General features: G+C 46.7%; 2 protein-coding genes across 4 annotated transcripts; one reads left to right on the top strand and one right to left on the bottom strand.

The window, feature by feature from the left end:
* Window positions 1-524: 524 nt before the first annotated feature.
* On the bottom strand, window positions 525-10,921 carry WDR53 (WD repeat domain 53). Of its 3 annotated transcripts, none has more exons than XM_077291246.1 (4): window positions 10,783-10,921; window positions 5,060-5,553; window positions 2,578-3,613; window positions 525-1,290 (listed from the first exon to the last, which is right to left on the bottom strand). In XM_077291246.1, the coding sequence occupies exons 2-3, from the start codon at window positions 5,537-5,539 to the stop codon at window positions 3,032-3,034; spliced, it is 1,062 nt and encodes a 353-aa protein (XP_077147361.1). In that variant the 5' UTR covers window positions 5,540-5,553; window positions 10,783-10,921; the 3' UTR covers window positions 525-1,290; window positions 2,578-3,031. The 3 variants fall into 3 exon arrangements, with proteins under 3 accessions (XP_077147361.1, XP_077147362.1, XP_077147363.1); XM_077291247.1 differs by lacking the exon at window positions 10,783-10,921 and adding an exon at window positions 10,227-10,399; XM_077291248.1 differs by lacking the exon at window positions 10,783-10,921 and adding an exon at window positions 10,126-10,228.
* Window positions 10,410-22,456, top strand: FBXO45 (F-box protein 45). Its single transcript, XM_077291249.1, has 3 exons — window positions 10,410-10,950; window positions 18,151-18,507; window positions 19,843-22,456. The coding sequence occupies exons 1-3, from the start codon at window positions 10,663-10,665 to the stop codon at window positions 20,026-20,028; spliced, it is 831 nt and encodes a 276-aa protein (XP_077147364.1). The 5' UTR covers window positions 10,410-10,662; the 3' UTR covers window positions 20,029-22,456.
* Window positions 22,457-27,793: the final 5,337 nt, after the last annotated feature.

Here is a 27,793-nt window from a genome sequence, read left to right as displayed (position 1 = left end):
TCTGGAATAAGACATCGGATGGCAGATATCAAAGTATCATTATATTCAGCTTCTCATGACCTGCGTGCCCATATAGACGGCTTAGGAGGGTGGATCCTACTGACGGTTTCCCTTTAACCTATTACAGCTCGGTCAGAATAAAACAGCAGCTTAATTACTTTATTAGTTTAAAATGGACGCATGATAGTTTTAGGTTCATTCCCACTATGAGTTTTTCACACAGTGTAAAAACGCAGCATCTTACAGTTACCGCCAAGTGCATGAGATTTATAGAAACCGCCTGCCCACTGTACTTTTAATTTAGTCTTAGGGTAAACTGACCTGCGGCGCAAGTTTAAAATCCGCAACAAGTCAATGTCTCTCGCGGGTATGCTGTGTATTATGTGAGGGTTTTCCTCATAAAATTGCATTCAATGCATAAAATCTGCAGGTAAAAAAATTATTTTTAGCGCTTTTCTGCTGCCGAAGCTCAGTAAAAACCACATGTTGTCTACAGTTTTGTCAAAGCCAAATACCAGGAAATATCAAAAACAAAGCAGCTTTATTTAAAACATGACACCTAAGGAGAGACAAAAAATGCAGCCTCAAAAACGCGATAAAGACGCAAGTAGAAAAAAAAAAAGCACACAAAAATACAATACGAAAAGCGCTGAAAAAACACAAGGAACCCAATAGCTGCAGAAATGCTTTAGAAAATCTGCATCAAAAATGCAAATACTCATTGTGGAAACATAGGCTTGAAGGGGAAAAAAAAACAAAAAAAACTCAACTACTGGTCCCCGCTTCGTCTCTATTTTGCTGGCGTCCTCAATACCAGTCTCCTGACATCTTTTTCTGGCAGGAGGGGTCAGGTGAATGCTTCAATCCATTAACACCCACTGATTGGCTGCAGTGGTCACATTCCATCTGAGTCCAAAGCTCTTTGATCTGCATCAGCTGGAATTTGGCCACTGATTGTCTGGGGTAATGTGGGAGACCACCTGATCCTCGTGAAAGAAGAGGAAACCCATCAGTTTTCTGGGGTGAAACTACTTTGAAAAATAACCAATCCCGGCCAGCTCTATCAAGATGGGTGGAGCAATGGGAGGGAATGGATGTGGTGGCGCTAAATATTTCAAAAGTTACGCTACTTTAATGGCGTAACATACACCAGAATTGTTACTCCAGTCGCTGATTGGGGTGAATTTCTGTTGAGGCGCACACCACTGAGAAGATGCACCAAATTCACCAGGTGGCGTGTGCCTCCAATAACTTGGTGCATCTTACCCCATCAAGCCCCTTTATTAACCCCTTCCCGACATGTGACGGTATAGTACGTCACATGTCGGGACCCCCGCTTTGATGTGCGCTCCGGCGGTGAGCGCACATCAAAGTCGCGACATGTCAGCTGTTTTTTACAGCTGACATGTGCGCGCAATAGCGGCGGGTGAAATCGCGATCACCCGCCGCTATTAACTAGTTAAATGCCGCTGTCAAACGCAGACAGCGGCATTTAACTACCGCATCTGGCCGTGCGGCCGGATATGAGCGCATCGCCGACCCCCGTCACATGATCGGGGGTCGGCGATGCTCCTCCATTGTAACCATAGAGGTCCTTGAGACCTCTATGGTTACTGATTGCCGGTGGCTGTGAGCGCCCCCCTGTGGTCGGCGCTCACAGCACACCTGCAAATCTGCTGTGTAGCAGCGATCTTATGATCGCTGTTATGTAGCAGAGCCGATCGGGCTGTGCCTGCTTCTAGCCTCCCATGGAGGCTATAGAAGCATGGCAAAAGTAAAAAAAAAAGTTTTTAAAAATGTGAAAAAAATAAAAAAAATATAAAAGTTTAAATCACCCCCCTTTCGCCCCAATCAAAATAAATCAATTAAAAAAAAACCCAACCTACACATATTTGGTATCGCCGCGTTCAGAATCGCCCGATCTATCAATAAAAAAAAAAGCATTAACCTGATCGCTAAATGGCGTAATGAGAAAAAAATTCGAAACGCCAGATTTACGTTTTTTTGGTCGCCACGACATTGCATTAAAATGCAATAACGGGCGATCAAAAGAACGTATCTACACCAAAATGCTATCCTTAAAAACGCCAGCTCGGCACGCAAAAAATAAGCCCTCACCTGACCCCAGATCACGAAAAATGGAGACGCTACGAGTATCGGAAAATGGCGCAATTTTGTTTTGTTTTGTTTTTTGCAAAGTTTGGAATTTTTTTTCACCACTTAGGTGAAAAATAACCTAGTCATGTTAGGTGTCTATGAACTCGTAGTGATCTGGAGAATCATAATGGCAGGTCAGTTTTAGCATTTAGTGAACCTAGCAAAATAGGCAAGCAAAAAACAAGTGTGGGATTGCACTTTTTTTGCAATTTCACTGCACTTGGAATTTTTTTCCCGTTTTCTAGTACACGACATGCTAAAACCAATGATGTCGTTCAAAAGTACAACTCGTCCCGCAAAAAATAAGCCCTCACATGGCAAATTGACGGAAAAATAAAAAAGTTATGGCTCTGGGAAGGAGGGTAGCGAAAAACGAAAATGGAAAAACGGAAAAAGCTCCGGGGGTGAAGGGGTTAAGACTTGCATGGACAACATCAGCCTTAATAATTCCAGCACCGGCCCTTGTCCATTAACATCGCACATTACTGGAGGACAACTTGTGTCTATAGCGCGGGGATAGAACGTCATTATAATCACGGACTACCGTCCTCGTGCAGAAAAAGTAGAACATTTTATAAGGCACTGGCGAGTCACAAGCAAGGATTGATGTAACTTGGGTGCGTATGTCTGTTGCTAATAAGTCTCCAAGGGGTTATCCAGGACTTCTTCTGTATTGGCAGGTAAGAGGTGCTGCCGATGTGGCGCTGACGACTGCCTGACAGGTAGTAGCAGATCTCAGGCACCTTTCCAACTAGCTACAAAAGAGCACATGCAAGAAACCTGGCAACGGGCTAATGATGCGACACCGGTGTCTCTCCTGAAGGACAAGCGAGACGCGCTGGATAACCCCCTTTTAATGTGCAGCCTCAGCTAGCTAGAGCTCCCCAAGCGGATACACGGATATGGCATTGCTAGGGTCTGCAACCAGAACCACTTTTGACCCCTGGAGTTCAGCTCCAAGAATCCAGTTCACTTTTTCTCCGTGCTCAATGCATAGACTACAACCAACTCTTGAAGACGCCTCGGCCATTTGTTTCACTTTCACCTTGGATGCAGACTTTTTCGAGTGGTGAGGTTTTTGCGGTTTCTGAGGTTGAGTGGTCTCTTTTTCCAGATTCCAGACACATATTCTGCCATCATTGCCTCCTGAGAGTAGCAAAGTCTGTCCAGGGTCTTGTCCTATAAAACTGACTTGGGAGATGCCTTGGGTGTGAGCCTTAAAACACAGCTCTTCCTCAAAACGAGTCCCGGTTATCCGAAATGATCGGATTTTGCCGTCCTCGGCCCCGCAGCAGAACACATTGCCACAGTTGGATACGGAAAGTGAATGAGCCAGCGGTGGATTAAAGAGCTGACCGGGAGACTGCTGGAGATCCAGATCTTCTTCATCTTGCGCCAAGTGTTGCAGGTTGGTTAGCCATAGGGGTCTTGCTTTCTGCACGCTCCAAAGCATCACCTACAGATGACAGAACACGACATGAATGTTTGTAGTATTCTTCCCTTCACCACGTAGTAAACAGAGATCCCATTTTGAAGAATACGAAACATCAACTCAAACATTATCGCCAAAACATTTGCAAATATCACAGGGTTACAATATGTCAGCCATAAAGTGCCATACAAAAGAGGAAAATCCTGGATCTACAGTTTGGCCCCGTGTCACATCCGTTATTGACTGCTGAAGTAACATTTCGCTAGGAGGAACTCTAATGGCAGTCCCGTTTTGTGGAAAGCCGAAAAATCCAGCTCGCAGATGAAATCCAAGAAAGTGCATTTTATTACCCAAAGTACATGAAGCAAAGATAAAAATTGTGTGTTCACAAAAAAGAGAGTACATCTTTTGACGCATTTCGAGCGACATTTGCTCTTTGTCAAATGTGAATGTCGCTCGAAATGCGTCAAAAGATGCCTGTACTCTCTTTTCTGTGAACACACAATTTTAATCTTTGCTTCGTGTACCTTGGAAAATAAAATGCACTTTTTTGGACTTCATCTGTGAGCTGGATTTTTCGGTATTCTTCATTGGTTGTTGCACCCTGCCCAGGTGCTATCCGTGCTCCAGAAGTGTGGAATCGCAAGTGGTGAGCTGGATTTTCTACTGCGATTTTGACAGTCCGCTTTTGTAGAATATGTCATCACAGACGTGCAAAGAGTGTGCACTATGTGCCGATTTCCTCATACACGGCACCTTCTTTCACAAAGGTAATATATCTCGGGTAATATGACCCCCGCTGATCAGCAATTTGCTCCAAATTCATGAAGCACCCTGATTGGGAGTCCTGGAAGTAATTTAGATTGTGCAGCAATATATACTGGCTCTACGAGGAATATCACCATGACAGTCCTGCAAACTTAGGAGTTAAATGCAGTCTGCCAGCACAAAACGACTGATCAAACCAAGCACATGTGCTCAGCGAGCCAAAGCAGTTCAGGGCACCTTTCCACCTACTTGTTTTCCATCATCGCCCTTGACTGCTTCCTATAAATCCAGAGCTGTCCATCAATAGGGAAGCAGCAATAGATGGAAAACAAATAGGCGAGAAGGTGCGGTAAACTGTTTGGCCATGTCCAAGGTGCACAGATTGCTCGAGCTTGATTTGAACAGTCATTATGAGCTCACAGCCTCCCGTTAACATTAAAGCAATATTATTCCTTCTGCCAAGGCTTAAAAAAAACAACAAAACACTACCATTGTCAATCTTTGGAAAATAAAAGAGGGTGACAGTCCTAAAAAAAATTGCTGTAGGTTCCATAGTCCAACTCCAGACAGTACTCTGCCGGACTAGAAAAACACACCATTTTTACATCTGCATCAATACCTCACGGGTTCAGACCCGACTGTCATGTCTTCAGGAAATAATTGGGAGTCAAAAATCAAAGAGGAGTCCGGATAATAACTCACCTGCATGTCAAGCCCACATGAGACAAGACTCTGTGGCCGGTGGGGTCTGAAGGTAACTGCGGAGCATATATTAGTATGCCTCTGAAGGGTTCTGCAGACCTTCTTACTCTGCAGGTCAAGGACTTTCACGGTACCAGAGTCGTCAGCGGCCGCTAGGAGGTTGTCCGTCTCATTGACGGAAATACAGTTGATCTCTTCCTTGTTGACGATGAAGGTCTCCACTGGTTCTCCCAACGCTCTGGTGTCCAGCACGGTGATCGTCTCCCCATGAGCAGCATAAACCTTAGAGAAAGAAACTGTGGAAAACGCCAAACTCGTCACATCGTCATCTCCCTTCAGACGCACTGTGCTGATGGGAATTCCCTGCTCGTTCCAGATGGTAAGTTCCCCACTCTCAGCCCCAGAAGCAATCACTCTGTCCTTGCTGATGGCCAGACTCAGTATGGGGTTGGCATGACCAGAGTCCCACTTTGCTGCCATTATTCCACTTGCAGCTAAGAGAATAAAAGTTTACAAAGTAAACATCAGGTAATGATATCATTAAGTCTTTCATGCATGTTCACCAGGAGAAAGGTTTCTCTTAAGAGTACAGGTTAGCTGGCATCTGAGTCCGCTTCATTTTAAGGGAAAGTGACATTAGAAAGTGACCTATTGTTTCAATCAGGCTTGTGTTTTGTGTTTTTCAAATAATCTTTATTAAAATAGAAAATGATTACCGTAATCCCGCAATTTTAAGAACCGGCCACTGAGGCCATTTTAGACTCCTACTTCCTGAACTTTCAGAAAGAGTTTTCAACAGGCTCTTTATCTTCAGAGACAGGATGACAATGAAAGATTAAAAAAAAAAAGCAGCCATACTCACCAATACCTGGTCACAATACTTTTACAACTTTGTAAAAAAATTGTAAAGTCGTAAAACAAAAAAATAAAATTTGCTTACATCACCATATTCTGAGACCCGTCCATTTTTCCATCAATGGAGCTAAGTGAGGGCTTGTTTTTTTCGTGGCTGAGCTGATGTTTTTATTGATACAATTTTGGGTTATTGCATTTTTTTTTGTAATGTTCCAGCATCCCCCAAAAAATAAAATAAAAATAATTCTGGTGTTTTGATTTACCTTCTCTTTACAGCATTTACCAGTCGGGTTAATTACTTTTATATTTTGATAGATCGGACTTTTACAGACACATCGGGATGACAAATAAAAAATAGACCTATTTCTATAATTGAAAAAGGAGGTTGAGAGTGTCATTTTATATATTTTTTGTAATATTTTTAAAAATATGTATTTTTTAAATTTATTTTTAGTCCCCTTTGGGGACTTGATTCTGCAATTAATCTGTCGCTTATACTATGTACTGCAATACCATAGTGTTACAGCTTCTCATGAAGTGCAGCTATAAGCGGGTCTTCACAGAAGTACCATAATGGCAAGCAGAGGCGACCCCAGCAGACCCTGCTGCCATAGCAACCCATCAGTGCCCCGCAATCATGTTGTGAGGGGGCCAATAACTGAGCTGAACGGCATGTTACACACTGCAAATGCCACTAACAGAGATTGAAAGCAGCATTTAAAAGGTTCCCAGCAGCGAGCTGAGCCCACGACAGCGTATGCGGCCAATGAAGCAGACTGTAACCTCAGATTACAGAGCTGTGAGATAGCAGAGCCAAGTTATGGTTATGTATCATTACAAACACTTCCAGATCTCATCTCACAGCAGTCAGTGTGGAGGGAGGGTTAGAGCTGACAGCACTGAGTGAGGAGATCTGGAAGTGTCTTTGAGGCCACGTTCACAAGCTCAGTATTTGGTCAGTATTTTACCTCAGTATCTGTAAGCCAAAACCAGGAGTGGGTGATAAATACAGAAGTGGTGACATGTTTCTATTATACTTTTCCTCTAATTGTTCCACTCCTGGTTTTGGCTTACAGATACTGAGGTAAAATATTCACCAAATACTGAACGTGGCCTAATAATTCAAAACTCAGCTCTGCTGCATCTTTACCCAGAAGCTACATGCCATCAGTGAGGAGGCCGTGCTCTTTTCCCCCCGTGTTGCTGCTTCCTTATAATTGGTCATCTTCATGCAGGAGAAGGAGACCACACCCCTAGTGAAATTTCTGGTAACGCCCAGTTAAACGATCATAAATTATAACCTAAAATTACACGCTAATATATGAGCAATGCAGAGGAGAAATTACTATTTTTACAAGTCGTGTTATTCAGCTCTGAATCTGCGATTCCAGGACGTGGACAGTTTTTCATGCTCGAACTGATGAACGTCCACTTTAAGGAGAGTGTTAAACTGGCATGGGAGACTTATTAGCCATGCAACGCTCTACTGGGAAGGAATATATGCAAATAACCTCATCACAAAGCAGAACGGGCTCTTTGGAAGCCTTTTTTCACATCGCAACAATCCCCTTTAAGGTTTTCATGTGCTAAACCTGTGTGAATGTATATGTAGTGTAGGTGTATTACTATACTCCCCTGACTACCCGGACCACACGGGTCTATGTGTGAGCAGGAAGTCGCTATTAGGGAACAGACGGACATACACCTGGGACGAGGATCACACCGCAATGCTCAGACTGGCCGGCGGCCCTCCTGACAGCAGCACTGAAATATAGGTTATTGGCCAGTCCGAGCACCACATTGTGACCCTCGTCCCAGGTATATGGCCGCGTTGTGGCCCTTGTCCCAGGTATATGGCCGCGTTGTGACCTTCGTCCCAGGTATATGGCCGCGTTGTGGCCCTTGTCCCAGGTATATGGCCGCGTTGTGGCCTTCGTCCCAGGTATATGGCCGCGTTGTGGCCTTCGTCCCAGGTATATGGCCGCGTTGTGACCTTCGTCCCAGGTATATGGCCGCGTTGTGGCCCTCGTCCCAGGTATATGGCCGCGTTGTGGCCTTCGTCCCAGGTATATGGCAGCGTTGTGGCCCTCGTCCCAGGTATATGGCCGCGTTGTGACCTTCGTCCCAGGTATATGGCCGCGTTGTGGCCCTCGTCCCAGGTATATGGCCGCGTTGTGGCCTTCGTCCCAGGTATATGGCCGCGTTGTGGCCTTCGTCCCAGGTATATGGTCGCGTTGTGACCCTCGTCCCAGGTATATGGCCGCGTTGTGACCCTCGTCCCAGGTATATGGAAGTGTTGTGGCCCTCATCCCAGGTATATGGCCGCGTTGTGGCCCTCGTCCCAGGTATATGGCCGCGTTGTGACCCTCGTCGCAGGTATATGGCCGCGTTGTATCATCGTCCCAGGTATATGGCCGCGTTGTGACCCTCGTCGCAGGTATATGGCCGCGTTGTATCCTCGTCCCAGGTATATGGAAGTGTTGTGGCCCTCGTCCCAGGTATATGGAAGTGTTGTGACCTTCGTCCCAGGTATATGGAAGTGTTGTGACCTTCGTCCCAGGTATATGGAAGTGTTGTGACCTTCGTCCCAGGTATATGGCCGCGTTGTGACCTTCGTCCCAGGTATATGGCCGCGTTGTGACCCTCGTCCCAGGTATATGGCCGCGTTGTGGCCTTCGTCCCAGGTATATGGCCACGTTGTGGCCCTCGTCCCAGGTATATGGCCGCGTTGTGACCCTCGTCCCAGGTATATGGCCGCGTTGTGACCCTCGTCCCAGGTATATGGCCGCGTTGTGACCCTCGTCCCAGGTATATGGCCGCGTTGTGATCCTCGTCCCAGGTATATGGAAGTGTTGTGGCCCTCGTCCCAGGTATATGGAAGTGTTGTGACCTTCGTCCCAGGTATATGGCCGCGTTGTGACCTTCGTCCCAGGTATATGGCCGCGTTGTGACCTTCGTCCCAGGTATATGGCCGCGTTGTGGCCCTCGTCCCAGGTATATGGCCGCGTTGTGACCCTCGTCCTAGGTATATGGCCGCGTTGTGACCCTCGTCCCAGGTATATGGCCGCGTTGTGACCCTCGTCCCAGGTATATGGCCGCGTTGTGACCCTCGTCCCAGGTATATGGCCGCGTTGTGACCCTCGTCCCAGGTATATGGCCGCGTTGTGACCCTCGTCCCAGGTATATGGCCGCGTTGTGACCCTCGTCCCAGGTATATGGCCGCGTTGTGACCCTCGTCCCAGGTATATGGAAGTGTTGTGACCCTCGTCCCAGGTATATGGCCGCGTTGTGACCCTCGTCCCAGGTATATGGCCGCATTGTGACCCTCGTCCCAGGTATATAGCCGCGTTGTGGCCTTCGTCCCAGGTATATGGCTGCGTTGTGACCCTCGTCCCAGGTATATGGCCGCGTTGTGACCCTCGTCCCAGGTATATGGCCGCGTTGTGACCCTCGTCCCAGGTATATAGCCGCGTTGTGGCCTTCGTCCCAGGTATATGGCCGCGTTGTGACCCTCGTCCCAGGTATATGGAAGTGTTGTGGCCCTCGTCCCAGGTATATGGAAGTGTTGTGACCCTCGTCCCAGGTATATGGCCGCGTTGTGACCCTCGTCCCAGGTATATGGCCGCGTTGTGATCCTCGTCCCAGGTATATGGAAGTGTTGTGGCCCTCGTCCCAGGTATATGGAAGTGTTGTGGCCCTCGTCCCAGGTATATGGAAGTGTTGTGGCCCTCGTCCCAGGTATATGGAAGTGTTGTGGCCCTCGTCCCAGGTATATGGCCGCGTTGTGACCCTCGTCCCAGGTATATGGCCGCGTTGTGACCTTCGTCCTAGGTATATGGCCGCGTTGTGACCTTCGTCCTAGGTATATGGCTGTCTGACCCTTTACTTACAATGTAACCCTACAGAGTCTCCGGCTGACTTTTTTTATGCAGCACCCTGTGGTCATTAATAAATGGGATGTTCACTAGTGGACAACCACTTTAAAATTGAAACAATGGCTCAGTGATAACAGTAGCTGCTGCGCATGCGCTGGGGGCCACCTGGAGTGGTCACTTGCAGGTGTGACATGCCTCCGCATGCAGCCTGTGTACACCAGCTGCTCCACATTTCTCCGCTCCGCCCCCGGGCCTGCCGTGTGATCGCTATAGAGCTCCCCCACTTTACCTACACTACTCCAGTGTAACACAAGGTGGAGCACACGGACACTTTACCGGACAAGGCGGAAGAGCAGCAGCAACACAGCAAGCCCCAGCATGCACTGCTGCCCTGAAGAACGGACCCGTGATACGGGCACTGCCCGGACAGCACGCACCTCACTCTGCACAGTCCGCAGCGCCTGCCTGTGCCTCACTCAGCGGTCTACAAACGATTGGCCATAGTCTTCCAGCAAAAGTAAAAAGCCGCACTCTGATTGGCTACAGTGATGTAACTCACTGAATGTGGGGCGTGGTTCTTAAGTGAGGCGCATGCGCAGCTGAGCTTCTCGCTGTGATTGGGCCCCGCACTGTCATAAGGAGGCAGGCGCTACCTGTGATTGGAGCAGGCCTACAGGGTGGAGACAGAACAGGAAGACTACTGGAGCCCGCGGCTATCTCACACGTGATTGGATCGCCTTCTATTTATTTTTGTGCCCGCCGCCGCTGATTGGCTAGTGATTACGTGATGCAGCAGGATGTCGCTGCTCGGCGCTGGGTGATGAGGGAGGGTGGCGGGGTCTGAGTAGCCGGTAACCGGGAAAAACGGAGGGAATGGCTGTGGCCGCCGCTCCCTCTGCGGCTCCCGCCGTGCCTCCTCCTCCTCCACCACCGCCTCCCGCCGCGGGCTCGGGGAGATTACCCAGCCGGGTGCTGGAGCTGGTCTTCTCCTACCTTGACCTGTCAGACCTCCGGAGCTGCGGCCTGGTCTGTAAACACTGGCATCGCTGCCTGCACGGGGACGAGAATAACGAAGTGTGGCGGAGCCTGTGCCTGCGGACGGTCAGCGAGGAGGCGCTGCGCACCGACGTCCTGTGCAACCTGCCCACGTACAAGGCGAAGGTGAGCGGAGCCTCCCAGCCAATCACATCACTGCTCTTATATCTGAGGCGGGTGTGGAGATGTCAGCGGCCAGCTGATTGGTGGCTGCCGTCTCTGCATGTTTCCAGTGTGGCCTCCATTCATTCCCTGCTGCTCAGTGTGATTGGAGCCTGTGCAGAACATGGCCCCGTTATTGTGAGGCCCCTCCTGGGCGGATCCCTTCCGCAGGTGACGCTGACATTGGACGCCTGCACAGCTCGGTGTCCTGCTCCAACCCTTCACCATGGTAACGGGTGTGGGGTCGGTCCAGTCATCGGAGAGCCGTGCTGATCGCTCCCTTTCACCTGGTGACGAGGGTCCGGCCTTTGCTCTCCTGTTGTTCCCGCTGCCCCCTCACCATTCCGTTGTTTCTTCTTAATCCTACTATAACATTCCAGTGTTTTGGCCTTTTTTTAGTGCTACTTATGGTCTTTACCAAGTGGGTGGAGCTCGCAGGATTCTCTGGGGTGTGGATTTAGTTTGTTTTGCATTATTACTCAGTCACACCCACTTTGTAAAGAGCATAAAAATTAGCACACATTAAAAATGTCCATCTGTGTCTCTACAGCAGGTCCAGAACCTGAATAGTCAGGTGCAGCGAGAACAGGAGCGGAGAGCAGACACTTCTGACTCGGCGACCGCTCGGCTTTAAAGCCTAGATGGACACTAACGGGGCTGAAATGCTGATTATAACTTTTTTTTATTTTTTTTTTCTCCCTTCCCTGCATTGCTGAGATGGGCTTTTGAATGTTCCCGTGCCCATCATGCAAATGTCCCTTAAACCAAAGGGGCGTTAACAGTCTTCAATGGGGCATTTTTTTCCCTTGTACGATACAGCCCAATCATAATAAGCGGCATTGTACAGGGAGGAAAGAGCAGCCGTCTCCACAAGGGCAAACCTTCAGATGGAGAAGCGGCTGTCCTAGTAGTGGACAACCCCCTTAAATCTCGCCCGATCACTCTGAAAATGCTTGTCTTGTCCTTCTGCCCCACCACTACAATGTTATGAATGTTCCGCTTTAAGCATACAGGCGCATCTCCGATACACATCTGATTTGCGTCCAGAAAACCTGCTGGGTTTTTTTTTTCTCCTCCTGCAAATTAGGTGGAGAATTTACACTTAAAAAAAAAAAAAAGCAGCAAAATTGACCTGTGGATTTCATCTTTGCAGCCTGTCAGTTTAAGAGGCAGATTTCACCCCCTTCATAATGCGAAGAACAGCTTCTGCCAAAAATGTACAATATTTCTGCACCTAAATCTGCCCTGGGTTTAGCAGCAGGTCCTTTTCAGCAGTAATCAGAACGGTGATGGTGGGTATTATAGTAGACGTAGATCAGCGCATTAGGAGTGAATTAAAACAGGACCTTTAATCAAGAAAATATTAAAATATGAATTCACACAATAAAATGACTTGTAACAAACAGGAGGGAGACAAAGATGTCCAGTGCACATGTACAGGTAGTAGACAAGGATCGTCACCGTCATTTTTGCTAAAATGGTTTTCATTTGAAATTTGTGGCAATTCTTGTCTTATTTGTCTATTCGTGTGGACTGGACGTCTGTCTCTCACCTGCATATCTTGACCCCCCCTTATTGCTTGTTTATTGGGTTTTTATAGTCCAAAATCCAGCTGACTGCTTCCCTTAACATGGGTTCTTCTACATTATGGATGTTTGTGTTAGCTCTGTAGCTTTTTTTTTTTTTTTTTGTCTTCCTGTGTTTGGCCTCCCCAATGGTACAGCATATAATTGCCATCGCTACTCTGCCATGGGAGCCCTGATGCCAATGATATGGCACATGCCCTCTGCACTGTCACTGCTGGAGGATCAGCACTGGATCCAAAGGGCAAATAAGAGACTCTTGTACATATTCAGTAAATGTCAGCCAGATCGGTTGAATTTGGTGGCATTTGCCAATTTTCTGGTGTGTATGCGGAGCCGAGCGCTCCTGTGTATAGGCAGGCCAGAAAGATGGCAGATCGGCTGAATGGTGGCATACACATCTTCTGGGCCTTCTTTGAGCACCACTAGTCACTCTCACAAGCCTGACATGACAGGTTATGGAGAACAATATACTTGGAGGAAAATCATCAGAAAATGACCTATTGCCTAAAGCACCACTCCAGTGTTTGTTGGAATGGTTCTACCACTCCACGTTTCCTGCCCCTAGTATTGCCCTCTCCCCCTGCCATCTTCACCTGCCATCGCTTCTGTCAGTCTTCAGCAAATTGTGACCTGCTGGATCGCTCCAGTGTCTGCTGGGTGAGCCCAAGGTCACTTTTTTCAATGTAAGATCCTTGTTCTACTAATGCATTGAGTGCATGTGACTGTTACTGTCACAAGATGGCGCCATGGGACCAGAGCAGCGACGTGGACGAAGTATAAGGGTATGTGCACATGTAGATGGAACCTCTGTGGATTTTTCCGCACCTGTTTTTAGAAATACGCAGTTAAAAAGCACTGCGATTTACCGCGGATTTTGTGTGGATTACCCATGCAGTTTTACACCTGCGTATTCCTATTATGGAGCAGGTGTTAACCACTGCGGAATTCACACTTGGGCTACTTTCACACTAGCGTCATACGTCGCAATGCGTCGTTTTGGGAAAAAACCGCATCCTGCAAAATTGCTTGCAGGATGTGTTTTTTCTCCATAGACTTGCATTAACGACGCATTGCGACGGATTGCCACACGTTGCATCTGTCATGTGACAGATGCGTCGTGTTGCATCGGACCGTCGGCATAAAAAAAGTTACATGTAACGTTTTTTGGTGTGTCGTGTCTGCCTTTTCCTACCGCGCGGCCGGAACTCCGCCTTCCCGGACATCACAATGGGGCAGCAGATGCGTTGAAAAACTGCATCCGCTGCCCCCGTTGTGTTTTTTTTGGCACAGTGTGCGTCAGTACGTATGCGGCGGAATAAACAACGCTACGTTTCCACGCGTTTTCTCTGCAGCATGTGCACTGTGGATTTTGTTTTCCGTAGGTTTACATGGTACTGTAAACTCAGGGAAAACTGCTGCGGATCCGCAGCAAAATCCGCAGCATGTGCATATGCCCTTAGACTAAGGGTACCGTCACACAGTGCAATTTTGAACGCTACGACGGTACGATTCGTGACGTTCTAGCGATATCGTTACGATATCGCAGTGTCTGACACGCAGCAGCGATCAGGGACCCTGCTGAGAATCGTACGTCGTAGCAGATCGTTTGAAACTTTCTTTCGTCGCTGGATCTCCCGCTGTCATCGCTGGATCGTTGTGTGTGACAGCGATCCAGCGATGAGTTCGCTGGTAACCAGGGTAAACATCGGGTAACTAAGCGCAGGGCCGCGCTTAGTAACCCGATGTTTACCGTGGTTACCAGCGTAAAAGTAAAAAAAAAAAACACCGTACATACTCACCATCTGATGTCCGTCAGGTCCCTTGCAGTCTGCTTCCCGCTCTGACTGTGAGTGCCGGCCGGAAAGTGAGAGCAGATCACAGCAGTGGCGTCACCGCTGCGCTCTGCTCTCAGTGTACGGCCGGCACTGTCAGAGCAGGAAGCAGACTGCAAGGGACCTGACGGACATCAGATGGTCAGTATGTACGGTTTTTTTTTTTTTACTTTTACGCTGGTAACCACGGTAAACATCGGGTTACTAAGCGCGGCCCTGCGCTTAGTAACCCGATGTTTACCCTGGTTACCAGCGAACCTCGGCATCGCTCCAGCGCCGTGATTGCAAAGTGTGACCGCAGTCTACGACGCTGGAGCGATAGTCATACGACGCTGCGACGTCACGGATCGTGCCGTCGTAGCGATCGTAATTGCACGGTGTGACGGTACCCTAAGATCCAGAACCTTGGATTAGTAGCACCACTCCAGCACTGAAAAACAAACTAAGTTGGAGTGGTGCTTTAAATCAGGTTTTTGTGTTAATAGATCTTTAAAGGGAATCTGTCGCCAGATTTTTGCCACATAATTTGATAGCAGCATAATGTAGACAGGGAGCCTGATTCCAGGGATGTTACTTACTGAGCTGCTTCGTGTAGTTTTGATAACATAATTGTTTTATCAGCAGGAGATTATCACTAGAGGACTAAAAAACCTGCTGTCATGTAGTACTCCATATTCATGAGCTCTGTATAACCCCATTTCTAACACTGACAGCTTTTTCTGTACACTGCATAGGCAGAAAGCTGCCAATCAGTGGTGTGGATGGGCTTAGCATTCAGAGAACTGCTAGCTCTGCAGCTGATAAAATGATTTATCAAAATGACAGCAAGCAGCCCAGTAAGTGATACATTACTGCAATCAGGATTTCTGCTATACATTATGCTTCTATCAGATGGGCTAGCAAAACCTGATGACAGACTCCTTTTAAGAATGACAGGCTTTTTTTTTTTTTTTTTTTTTCTCATATGATCTTTAACATCATTTTTTCTCAATCTTGCAATTTTCAGTGGCCACTGAAGAGATTTTAGACTTGTATTTCCTGTCCTTTCAGGAAGCGTAATCAGCAGAGGCAGGATTAGTGACTGATGCCACAGCTGACCCAGCTCCCCTTCTGTCAGTGACTTTTGCACGCCCTCATCAGATGCCTCAATATTAGAGGGTTGGGGTCTGACCATTGTGACTAATGTACATGTTCTGGCTTTCTGAGATAGGAAGTCAGTCTAATGAAGAAAAACCTCAGTAGCCAGTGTGAAAACTGCAAGATTTCAATGAATTATGATTAAAACGGGAGGAGAGAAAAATGTCATGTGCCCAATGGCTGATTTAGGCAATGGGGCAGTTTCTGCTGATAGTTTCCCCTTTACTCAGCTGCAAAGGTGGATTAGGTACCCAGAGCTTGTCAGTGTAGGGGGGGAAAGCAGTAATTGTGCTAAAATCCAAGTAAATGGTGCCTTTGTCCAGGCTTCCACTGATCTGGCGCAGATGCTATGTTTCCCCACCAGTCTTTTGTCTTCCCGCGATGACATGATGTACGTGACTGCTGCCAGCAATCAATGGCCTCATGTCATCACTGAGCAGCCTGTAAATGAGGACTGGGGGGAACACCAGAGCATCTGTGCTAAATCACTGGGGGCCGCAAATATTGATGACCTCCCTGACACCATTTCCTAGCCGAACACTGCAGCTCTGCCCATTTAATGTCCCCGTCATAGTGCTGTCATTGCTTCGTTCACTCAATACATTGCTTGCATACCACTGCTGCCGGAGCAGACATTAGCTGAGCAGGGGGTTTTCTGGGTCTCTGACCCCCACCAAGGTTATCCTTTTTGATCAATATGTACATTCTGGACAACTCCTTTAAAGGGAATCTGTCAATAGATCTACCCTGTAAGCCATCTATATGGTCATGTAGGTCATAGGTAGCTGGCTAAAGTGATATGTGAAGTCTATGATCCAATGTCTTATTCCAGAGAGATTCTACATTTTTCTTGTATGTAAATGGGCTGTTAAGACTAGTCCCGGGAGATAAAAATGTTTATTGTTCCTGCACACATACACTATAAAAATGAGCTGCTCAGTGCACTTCAGTCATCTGTATGACCCTTGTAATTCCGTGTGACAGAAGCTGCTCCTCACTGCTCCCCCTCCTGTCTGTGACATTACATCACACACAAGTGTGAGGAGCAGCCAGTTCCCTGATAATGGCAAAGGCGTGGACAGCTCCAGGCTGTTCCTAACTGCATTCTCCATGATATCTGTCTCTATTTAGGCCAAGAACAGGGGCGCGTGCTCCCTAGTAGTAGCAGTCATGTCAACAAGGAGATGCAAATACACGCTGTGATCCTCTGCCGTGCAACCCATGACGGTGCATAATGCCACGTGTCATACAGACATAAAATATCTATGCATTTATGGCATCTATTCTAAGCCCATGTATGTTTGGTGCCCAATATCAGGAACAGAGCAATGGGACCTGGGGGGTTCATACCATGCCTGACAGATGCTGCAGCACACGGCTTGATGCTCTCATCTGGCTGAGCCGTCACGTGACCATCCAGAGTGATAATGTTGCCCGGTACAGGACACTACCAAGTTGATATGGGGGATAAATGACTACCAGTGCAGGCCTCTGCTTTCTGTATGACATGTGGCAGTATGCACCGTCATGGGTTGTACAGCAGAGGATCACAGGGTGTTTTAGCATTTTCTTGTTGGCATGGCAGCTATTAGAAGGGAGCATGCCCCCTGTTCTTTGACTAAATAGAGACAGACATAGGGCGGGCAGCTAGAAACAGCCTGCTACAGGCCCCTGCTATTAGCTGGGAACTGGCTTTTCCTCACAGGCAGAGCCTGACGTGTGTGTGTGTGTGTGTGTGTGTGTGTGTGTGTGTGTGTGTGTGTGTGTGTGTGTGTGTGTGTGTGTTGTAATGTCATGTCAGACAAGATTGTGGGGGGGGGGGGAGCAGTGAGGAGCAGCTACTGTCACACGTAAGTTTGTGTGTTCTAAAGATAATTGAAGTGCACTGGGTATCTCTTCTTTATAGTGAGTGCAGGAACAGTACTGTATGTATAATCAATCTCTATATCATTTCCCTGGAGTACACCACTTATGGTCTGGATCCAAATTTCCTTGAGAATATGAAAATGAAAGGGGGACATTACCAGTGTGATATGTAATGGTTACCAGTGTGACGTGTAGTGGCCGCTCTCCTGATCTCGCTGCAGAGCTGTGCCGGACTACAACTAACACTACTTCAGCTACCATGTCACAGGCAGCCAGTGTGGGGGGGGAGGGTGTACAGCTGAACTGACAGAACAATGAGAGGAGAGTTACAACTGTTTGTTAGACAAAGGTTGGCTGCGCTCCCCACCCCCTCACTGGCTGCCTAAGGGCTCCTTCTCACTTGCAAGAAATACGTGTGAGTCTCGCATGTTAAAACCAATCTCTGGCGCCGACACTCCGGAGCGGAGCGTGCGGCTGCATAGCAATACTTGGAGCCGCACGCTCCGCTCTGGAGTGCGGTGCCAGAGCTTGGTTTTAACATGTGAGACTCGCACGTATTCTCGCAAGTGAGAAGGAGCCCTAAGAGATTGATACTGAAGTTGCAGTTGGGCACAGCTCTGCAGCAGAGGTGTAAGAACTGAGGAGAGCTGCAGATGTGTTTGTAATACGATGTGCCTCAGCTCTGCTGTACTGTTAGTAATACCCAATCTTGGCTCAGTCTGAGTATCGGTATCTCTCTGCAGATGCGAGCCTTCCAGCATGGCTTCAGCTCCAATGACTGCTCTAGGAATGTATATATTAAGAAGAATGGTTTTACTCTGCATCGCAATCCAATCGCGCAGAGCACGGACGGGGCGCGCACCAAAATTGGCTTCAGTGAGGGACGCCATGCCTGGGAAGTGTGGTGGGAAGGGCCACTTGGCACAGTGGCGGTCATTGGCATTGCAACAAAGCGTGCTCCCATGCAGTGCCAGGGATACGTGGCGCTCCTTGGTAGTGACGACCAGAGTTGGGGCTGGAACCTAGTTGATAATAACCTATTGCACAATGGAGAAGTGAATGGAAGTTTTCCACAGTGCAACAATGCACCCAAATATCAAGTAAGTGAAAAGTAACCTTTACCATTAACATGTTTTCTAAGCTGGCTACTGAACAGACTACTGTAAAGGGACCTATTTCTGCTTAAAGGGACTGACATTTTTTTTTTTTTTTTATAAAAATGGTAATCGTAAACTTTTTTGTTTTAATATTTAAAAAAACATATTTAGTCATTAAATGTTGTAAAATTAGTACCTATAATGCAATGGCAGAATTATGTATTTTGTCTTTATTTATTTTTTTCCCTACCTTTCGGCCTTAAAATTTGCCCCTTACCTCTTTGACTGGTGTCATTCAAAACTACATGTTTTTCCCGCAAAAAAGTAAATATTGTGAAACTGGCATGAAAATTGTTCCGGTCAGTAAGGGATTCCATCTGCACAGAATGACTGATCAAACCAAGCACATGCGCACAGTGCTTCATGGCAGGTCCAAACTTCTATCTACCCCTTCACACCTGCTTTGTTTCCATCTATCTCCACCTTTCTCTGTATGAAGCCTGAGCTGTCAGGTGGGGGGGAGATGTACATAAATGATTGAAACCTGCCGTGAATCACCAAGTGGTGGAACTTGGTTTGAACAGTCATCCTGTGCAGAGTCCCTATAAAGGGAATCTGTCAGCAGATGGTTTTTTTTCTGTTTTAATGTGGGAGCAGCAGAATATAGTGCCTAAGAGCCTGATTCCAGGGATGTCACTTACTAGGCTGTGTTGTGCTGTAGCTACAATAATTGTCTTATTAGCAGGAGATTATCACTAGAGGGACTTGGTCTCACGTGCAGATTAGTCAGGGTAATCTGTGCAACCCCATTCCCACCACCAATTGGCAACTGTGTACATTGTCATCAATCTGCCAATCCGGGTTATACAGAGCTCGGCATTCTAATCACTGCCACATCTACAGCAGAGAAAAGAGGGATTCTATCAGAAAAGCAGCAAGCAGCTTAAGTGACCTATTGATGGAATCAGGCTTTCTTGCTCTATAGTATGCTCCTGCCAGATTCCCTGTAAAGAGACAGTTTGAACAGTCATTCTGTGCTGACAAAGTCCCGCCGCTCAGTGCGTCATGGCGGGGCCAATCATTTACATACACCTGATGCTTGTCTTCCCTCTATCTCCACCCTCTTCTTCTTTAACAGCTTTCTTCATAGGGCCACAGAAGGGAGGAGATGGGTGGGAAGGTGTATGTAAATCTTTGGCCCCGCCATGATGCACCGAGTGCCTGTGCTTGGTGTGAACAGTCATTCTGTGCTGATGGTCCCGACAGACACTGACTTTGGTGATGTTGCCCTGTGTTAGCGGTCGTGCCTCCTGTACTCACCTTGTTTCTCTTTTGCAGATAGGTGAAAGGATCAGAGTCATCCTGGACATGGAAGACAAGACACTGGCCTTCGAGCGCGGCTATGAGTTTTTAGGGGTGGCATTTAGGGGACTTCCCAAGGCCAGTCTATATCCAGCAGTTTCTGCGGTGTACGGGAACACAGAAGTGACACTGGTCTACTTAGGGAAGCCGCTGGATGGATGATGCGCCTCCTCCGGGGGATGGCTGTGCATGCGATGGGCAGAAGACGTGGCCCGATCGGCGGGACCCACAGGACAGAAGTGATCAGGGGATCATCCTTCCTTACTCAAGACTTAGAAGGCTTTCCAGCTCCTCTCCATGTGATCGGAGAGTCTGTGGGTTGTGGCTGTGTGGAGATTATGGCTTTTATTTTTTATTTTTTTTATCCCAGTTGTTGACAGTTTGGTATTGTGTCGGTTTGGTGATTGTGCAATGGAAACCAGTGTTCTTAGCTAATGGATATGGGGAGCAGTGTGAGCTGCGCCTTCTTTCCAGAGAGGGGTCTTACATGGTGTGTAGTGTGGTTTTATTTTTATTTTATTCTTTTAGGAACTGTAACCCAATCAGTAATATCTGTTCTAGGGTTACCCAAACCTCAGCTGTACCGTCTGGCACAGGGTTAACTGATGGTTTTTATCCATGCCACTGGTTTTAAGCCTCCATTTTTAAGTGGTAACTGTAGGGTACTTTTTTTTTTTTTTTTTTACACAAATTGAGCTGCCATCCCTGCCAGTCTTTACTGATGGCTCACTCAGGTCTGGTTTTGTTAAAGGGAAGTTATGATGATATCCTTTTTATCATTCACCATACATCTTGTTTTATGGAGTAAGAATTCATATCCTCATCTTACAGGAACCTCAGGGGCAAAAGGTTGAAGTGTCTAATGGAGGGAAGCTGTGCCGAATACACATGTCACCACACTTGTGCCATCCTCCACAGGTCCAGCACTAGACACATTTCACACTTGCCCTGCACGCTCCTTTAAAGGGAACCTGTCAAGTGATTCATACTGCCCAAGGCACTAGCGGACAGCATGAATCCGAGCTGGATGGCACAATTGCAGACGGGTATATCATTTTTTTTTTTTTCTTTGAAACGTTCTGTCCGACTGAATTATAGCAGAGACTAGACTAATCAAATACCACCCTCAGTCGGCTGTTCCCAGTGCCACTGCAGTGATTGACAGGTCTCTGGTGGAGGTCGGTCACACATCTGGAGCGGTGCTGGGAGTATCCGGCCAGGGACATTAGCCAGTGATGGGACTTGCGTAGTCTTTGACCTGTATTTTCTCTTAGATGTCAAAATGTTTTGGAGAAAAATATACCGGTCTGCGATCGCGGTTTGGGCGGCAGGAATCACAGGACAGGTTCCCTTTAATGCATGCCACTTGTACAAAAAAAAGTCCACCTTATAGTACAATAAATTTCCTTGACTGATAAAGCAGCACTTTGGGACTTCTTGCTTCAGTGTACAGTATAAAAGGAATATTCAGGATTACGCCTTGGTTGAAAGTGGCTTTTACTCTTATTACATAAACCACTGCCTTTAGTAATACAATATGTAGCAAAATCCTAACATTGTGATGCTGGTCTGTCTGCCATGGAGTGTCTGTTCTATTGTATATCTTCCCAGCCTCTGCTGCACAGGACAGATGCGGGCTCACTATAGCTATGTGATGGGCTTGTGAGCAGTGTTTTTCTATAAAGCGCCCCTCCCAGGCTTCCCCTACTGAGGCTCCTTCCTCTATTGTTGGAGACAGTTTCACATCTTTTGTTCTCTGTATCCTATAACCATTACGCCTTTGCTATACAGGAAATGTGCTCTCCAATCTCTAACGTCCTAGTGATCATGTGACTTGTCTTCATACACAGCAGCCAATCAGAAGAGGCAGTGCTGCAGTAGGCGGGTCAGCAGAAGCCTGAACCAATGATGAGACAGAGGGGCGTGTCTCAGACTACCTCAGATTCCCTTAAGGCCCTGTAGCTAAACTTTAGTCACAGATCATGGTTCTGCCCTAATGAAAAGGAGGTAAAAAGCAAGATGTAGGAAAATGGCAGGTGAGCTTCCTTGTAGGTACAGATTTGCTGAATGGTTTTGAGAATCAGAACTTGACAGTTGCTTTAAAAATTGTTGCTAAGACTTTGCCAGAGGGGCAGGGGACAATTTTTTTTTTTTTTTTTTTCGGTGTAGCAGAATGGCTCTTACGCAGTATTAGGACTAAAGAGTCTATTCTATGTCCACTTTGCTTTTATGGCTCCAGTGCACCTACAGTGCCCAATTTGTTCGTATAGCTGCTATATGACCCAGGAGTAACAAGGCTGCATCTGCGGCTCGGGTTCAGTCTGAGCCCAGGCCATGGACCAGTTCTGCATGGTTTATTTCTCTGCTGTTTCTAAACTAATCCTCAGCACTGTACAGGCATCTTGGGGTTAGTCATTTAGTCAGAATATATGGTGTGTAGGAGACTTAAGCTGAATGTTCTCAAAATAAGACCAGGCAAGAGCAGAAGAGGTGCACAGGGGCGAACACTGAGCTCCGAACACGCAGCTTTGTAAGGCCGGGTTCACATTAGTGTATACCTGCGTACCGATCCGCATGCGTCTTGTGTACATATATTTAACATTGTGTACGCTGGGACATGCGTTAGCATCAGTTCGCCTGCGGATGCGTCGTTTCGCGGTGTGCAGCGAACGCAACATGTTGCTGTGTGTTTTTTTTTGTTTTTTTGTTTGTTTTTTTTTTTTTGAGGCGGCAATTTTAGCGGAGACATACGCATGCGGATGAGTGAGTCAAAAGAACGCATTACGGTCTATGGGAACACATTGGTACGCAGGACATGCATTCGATGCACGTGTACTTCGGACTGCGCCTGTCCAGGAACACGCCCATTGAGACACGCCCTCCTGGAAATATCGAACGCATTCGCATAAACAAACGCAGGCAAAAAAAGAACGCATGCACGCAGTGTTTTTTTTTTTTTTTTTTTTTTGTAACAAAACCTGATCTTGGCAGGAAAGAAGCTGCGCCAAAAATGCAGGTTTAGGTGCGTTTTTTTGTTGCATATTTGGTGCGGTTTTTTTTTTTTTTTCTTTATCCATGCTGATGTCCTTGAATTTTCATCAGCAAATACCTGGGGTTTTGCTGCCTTTTTTTTTTTTTTTTTTTTTTCCTTCCCCCCCCCCCAACACCCATTCGAGTCAGTGGGTGAAAAACACTGAAAGAAGTGACATGCTCTATGTCCAAAAAACGCAGCAAAGCACAAAACACTGATCACACAAAAAACAATGTGTGCATGAGATTTCTGAAATCCCATAGGCTTTGCTGGTACTGTAAAAAGCGGCTGAAAATTAGCACAAAACGCAGCAAAAAATGCAGCAAAAACACCCTGTGTGAGCCTACCCTTAAATGACCATGTTGCCATCATTGCTCTGATGTATAGGCTGTGCACTTCTATGATTGTACTTTTTTTTTTTTTTTTTTTTTGTGTGTGTGTGTTTTTAAGTTCTGGGATTTACCTACAACACATGGTATTGGCACTCCTGCACTGCTAGTTTAACTAGTTATACATTAAAAGTCTTTGGGGTGCGCAAAATACCGGCTTTACCCAAAATCTGTTTTCAGTGCCAGGATTATTTAAAGGCAAATTACCATAAGTGGCACATAGTCACTTTTTTTTTTTTTTTTTTTTTTAATTTAAAGTGTGGTATTATCTTAAGTCTATGGACCTTCTTCAATGCTTCTCTGTACAACTGCCCCATGGACTGGCAACTCGCCATTGCAAGTTTACTGAAAAACTGTCTTGTATGATTCTATAAGTAATATATATTATGTTTTTTTTGTTTTTTTTTTTTTCACTTGACAGTTTTGAAGTGTCTTGGGGCAGGGTGTGAAGGAGTCATAAACTGTGTGCCATTATTTTTAATGTAAAGTAAGCCATCCAAGAGTTGGGGTGTGAAAGAAAAGGGTCAAGATGTGTCCCGTATACATAGAACTATGTATGGAGGCATGAAGTGCTGGCACAGACCTGTTTTCCACCTCAATATACGGTAGGTGGGTAGTTTGTACAATAGAATGTTTACTACTTTTGTCCCCTAAAAACCTAATTTTCCAGTCCAGGGGTCACATACCGAAACCATTGTGATCTGTGCACACGGTGGTTTCCAGGCCGGTTCCTGAGCACTTAATGCTAAAAACAATGAACGTATGCACTTCAGTGTCATGTATGGAGTTGTTTTTTGAGGTGTTTTTAGTCCTATGTAGTATGATGTGTCGCCATAGTTTTAGAGGAGTTGCTTGGTTTATAAAATTTAGTTTTCGGAAGCCATCTAAAAGTAGGTTCGTAAATGGGAGAAACTGTGCTCACAGGTTTTTGTGCGGTCAGAACAGAGCAATCATGTAGGGGCAGAGCCCCTGTTTTCAGCAATGTATCACTTCGTTTACGGTGTGCAGCAGTTGATAGTCGGTTTTCTCACTGCAGAGCTCTGAATGCCCACTCCGCTGATTAGCAGCTTCCTGTCACTATACAATGTGCACTGCTGTCAATCAGGCATAATACTTTGTCCTGCAGTGATTAGCTCCTGGTGATAAAACACTGATTTTGTATAGAAATGGCGAAGCCCAGTAAGGCTACTTTCACACTAGCGTTTTTGGCTGTACGTCGCAATGCGTGGTTTAGGGAAAAAAAAACGTATCCTGCAAAGTTGTCTGCAGGATGCGTTTTTTTTCCCCATAGACTAACATAACCGACGCATTGCGACGTATAGCCACACGTCATGCGATGGTTGCGTCCGTGTTTTGGCGCACCGCCGCCACAAAAAACGTTACATGTAACTTTTTTTTTGTGCGTCGGGACCACCAATTTCGACCGCGCATGTGCGGCCAAAACTCCACCCCCTCCTCCCTGGACCTTACAATGAAGCAGCGGAAGCGTCGTAAGATCTGCTTCCGCTGCCAACATCGGGCATTTTCTTCACAGTATGCGTCGGGCCGACGCAGCGCAACGGCCCCGTACCGACGCTAGTGTGAAAGCAGGCTTAGGGACACATCTGCTCTAGTTGTGGTCTTATCCCCCTACATCAAGGTTCTTGCAGATTACATGGGAAAAACCTGCATGCGTGCATCATGCAACCTATAAGTTAGATTAGTCACTGAGTACTTAGACTGTTTGTTTGTTTTTTTTGTTTTACATGGTGGGGATTAGATTTTTACCCTATGTTAGCAGTTATAGTTAATAGAGCTGCACTACGCTTTAGTCTCCGTTCCCGCACTCAGGTCACTCACTCCCCTAATGTGTGGTTTGTAGCCTGACTGAAGCTTCTGATTTTTTTTTCTCTTGAGTACCTCTTCCTGTAAACTAGGCTGGGTATCTGCGAGGTGCTGAGGTTTCCATGGACAAGGTTGTCCACTACTTTATCATTGATCTCCTATCAGGATGGATGATCAATGTCTGATCGGTTGGGGTCTGACACTGGGCACCCCTACACACACACTGCTCCCCTGATTAGCCGCTGGTAGTGTCAGCGGCCGCCGGCCAGAACTACTCTATTGCGGAGCTGCTCGGTCTTTGGATAGTGGCGGGGTTCTGCACATCAGCCTCCCGCTGATGTAGAGTGCTCAGCCACCGCCACTATCAGAAGACGGGGCAGTTACAACTTGCAGATGCCAACAGCTGATCGGCGGGTGTGCCGGGTGTAGAACCCTGACCGATCAGACATTGATATCTTCCCAGAATTGGTCATCAATGATAAAGTAGTGGACAACCTCCCTTTTTATTCCTATATCAGCACAATTTCTATCCTTCAATTTCTTCATGTGGTTTCATTTTTCTCTGTAGTACTTTTCCTCCCATGGAGACGTTTTGTTCTATTTCCATATTATGGACATCGGTGTACAGCCCCCTCCCTGTTAGGACTCCTTTTCACTTGCGAGAAATATGTGCGAGTCTCACAGGTTAAAACCAAGCTCTGGCGCCGGCACTCGGAGCGGAGCGTGCAGCTCCATGTATTGCTATGCGGCCGCACGCTCCGCTCTGCAGTGCCGGCGCCAGAGCTTGGTTTTAACCTGTGAGACTCGCACGTATTTCTCGCAAGTGAAAAGGCGCCCTTATCTCTAACACAGAAGGGAAGGGTGCGCAAGGAGGAAGCGGGAGCGCCGATGGATTTGTAACCTTTTTGCATAGCACTTAGTAGCTACTGAATGGTAGAATAATTTTAATGGTGGTTTGGAAAGATTCTAAAGGCTGCATGCAAGGAACAAACAAAATCTGTGCAAAAGTGTACATAGCCTTTATAATTACCCCTGTGATGGCGCTGCAGAACAAAGTGAATGTTTGCTACATTGTTGCCAACGGGCTACTGCTGATAGATACCTGCAAAAGGGGTGGTGGTCTACTCTGCCTATTAGACTCCTTTTTAAGGGCTTGTTTCCATTTGCGAGAAACACGTCCGTGTCTCGCAGGTGGAAACCAAGCTCTGGTACATGAAGCTGCACGCTCCACTCTGGAGTACCGGCGCCAGAGCTTGGTTTCCACATGCGAGACACAGACGTGTTTCTCGCAAATGGAAACAAGCCCTAACAAAGACTATTGAGGGGTCCCTTTGCCAATTTTTTTTTTTTTTTTAAATAAAGTAGAATGTACTGCCTAAGTGTAAGGAAGACTTATGTATGTTGGAGGCAGAGAATGTAATAGTTAACGTGCATATGTGATGGACAAATGATGCTCTGCACATACAGAGAAGCTGCATTTATGAAAGTCTTGTATTTAATAGGAGCTGCATGGAATTTAGCGGTGTTGACATTGTATCCTCCGATCGCTTGAATTTTATAAATTGATCACTAGTCCCAAGAAATAAATGTATTATATATGGAAGCTGCTCTACAGAATAATCGGGTTTGGTTGTTTTTAACTTTCCAGAAGTTTGTATTGCATCTTTTATTGCGGCCATGTGTATAAGCTGCTAACCATTGGACCAGATGGTAAACCTACATCCGTCATGGAAATAAGATGGCAGAAAAAAGCCTTAGTGCTACAGTGGGTGGCTTTACAGTAAATTCTCCTAGATATTGTGTAAGGTGGGATTACAGAATCTGCCTTAAAGGGGTTGACCGGGACTTTAATATTGGCCTATCCTTAGGATAGGGCATCAAGGTCTGATCTGTGTGGCTGCGACACTTGACATCTCCTCCAGTCTACAGTTCCCGGTGTGAGCCGTGGTTGGAACTGCTCCATTACGGAAGAGGGTCCACAGCCGGGTGCTGTAAATCGGTCCTTTATTGATATGAATAGGGGGCAGCTGTGCAGTGCGCGGCCGCTACAGTTGTTGTAGTTGCAGTTCCTGCTAACACCAGGACAGCTGATCGTCGAGGGTGCCGGTTCTCGCACTCACCGATCAGACATGGATAGGCCATCAATGCTAAAGTCCCAGACAACCCTTTAGTTAAATCTGGTAGATCCAAGTCAGATATCTGGAGCTCACTGCATAGCTAGTAAAGTTGGCTGTCGAGTCTGAAATGTTTTGGTGACTTTTTTTTTTTTGTGAACATTTATATGTATGTGTAATATATATATTAGTTCTCTGTAAAGCGTTGTTCACATCACTGACCTTTATGTGAATAAGATGACGATCATTGAATGCAAAATGGTCAGTAAAAGGAGCCAATGGGTGATCAGGTGGTCAGCTTGTTGGTAGCTGTGAATTGCCTCATGTAGTGATCCCTCCAGTAATCCTTGATGACTGAGGGATCGTATGCGACGTCTTGTTACACCCCCCCCCCCCCCCCCCCCCCCAAAAAAAAAAAAAAAAAAGTCCAAGTTCACGCAACCGTATTGTTGGTCTGAGTGCTGTCCATGAACAAAAATCTGTACATGATAAAAATCCAAATATGCACCAGTCTTATTAAAGGGTGGTCCTCTACTAGGATAACCCCTTTTCAATCTGAGTGTTTGGCC

Source organism: Ranitomeya variabilis, chromosome 2 (assembly GCF_051348905.1).
Source record: "Ranitomeya variabilis isolate aRanVar5 chromosome 2, aRanVar5.hap1, whole genome shotgun sequence".
NCBI classification, from domain to species: Eukaryota; Metazoa; Chordata; class Amphibia; order Anura; family Dendrobatidae; genus Ranitomeya; species Ranitomeya variabilis.
Note: the sequence above shows the minus strand (reverse complement) of the source record. Positions and strands in the feature narration are given on the sequence as shown.

Excerpts from the sequence above, each read along its gene's own strand:
- WDR53 (XM_077291246.1), bottom strand. The coding sequence starts at position 5,539 with ATGGCAGCAAAGTGGGACTCTGGTCATGCCAACCCCATACTGAGTCTG. Across the intron at positions 3,614-5,059 it reads CATGTGGGCTTGACATGCAG|GTGATGCTTTGGAGCGTGCA; the intron begins GTGAGTTATTAT and ends TGTCATCTGTAG.
- FBXO45 (XM_077291249.1), top strand. The coding sequence starts at position 10,663 with ATGGCTGTGGCCGCCGCTCCCTCTGCGGCTCCCGCCGTGCCTCCTCCT. Across the intron at positions 10,951-18,150 it reads TGCCCACGTACAAGGCGAAG|ATGCGAGCCTTCCAGCATGG; the intron begins GTGAGCGGAGCC and ends ATCTCTCTGCAG. Across the intron at positions 18,508-19,842 it reads ACAATGCACCCAAATATCAA|ATAGGTGAAAGGATCAGAGT; the intron begins GTAAGTGAAAAG and ends TCTCTTTTGCAG.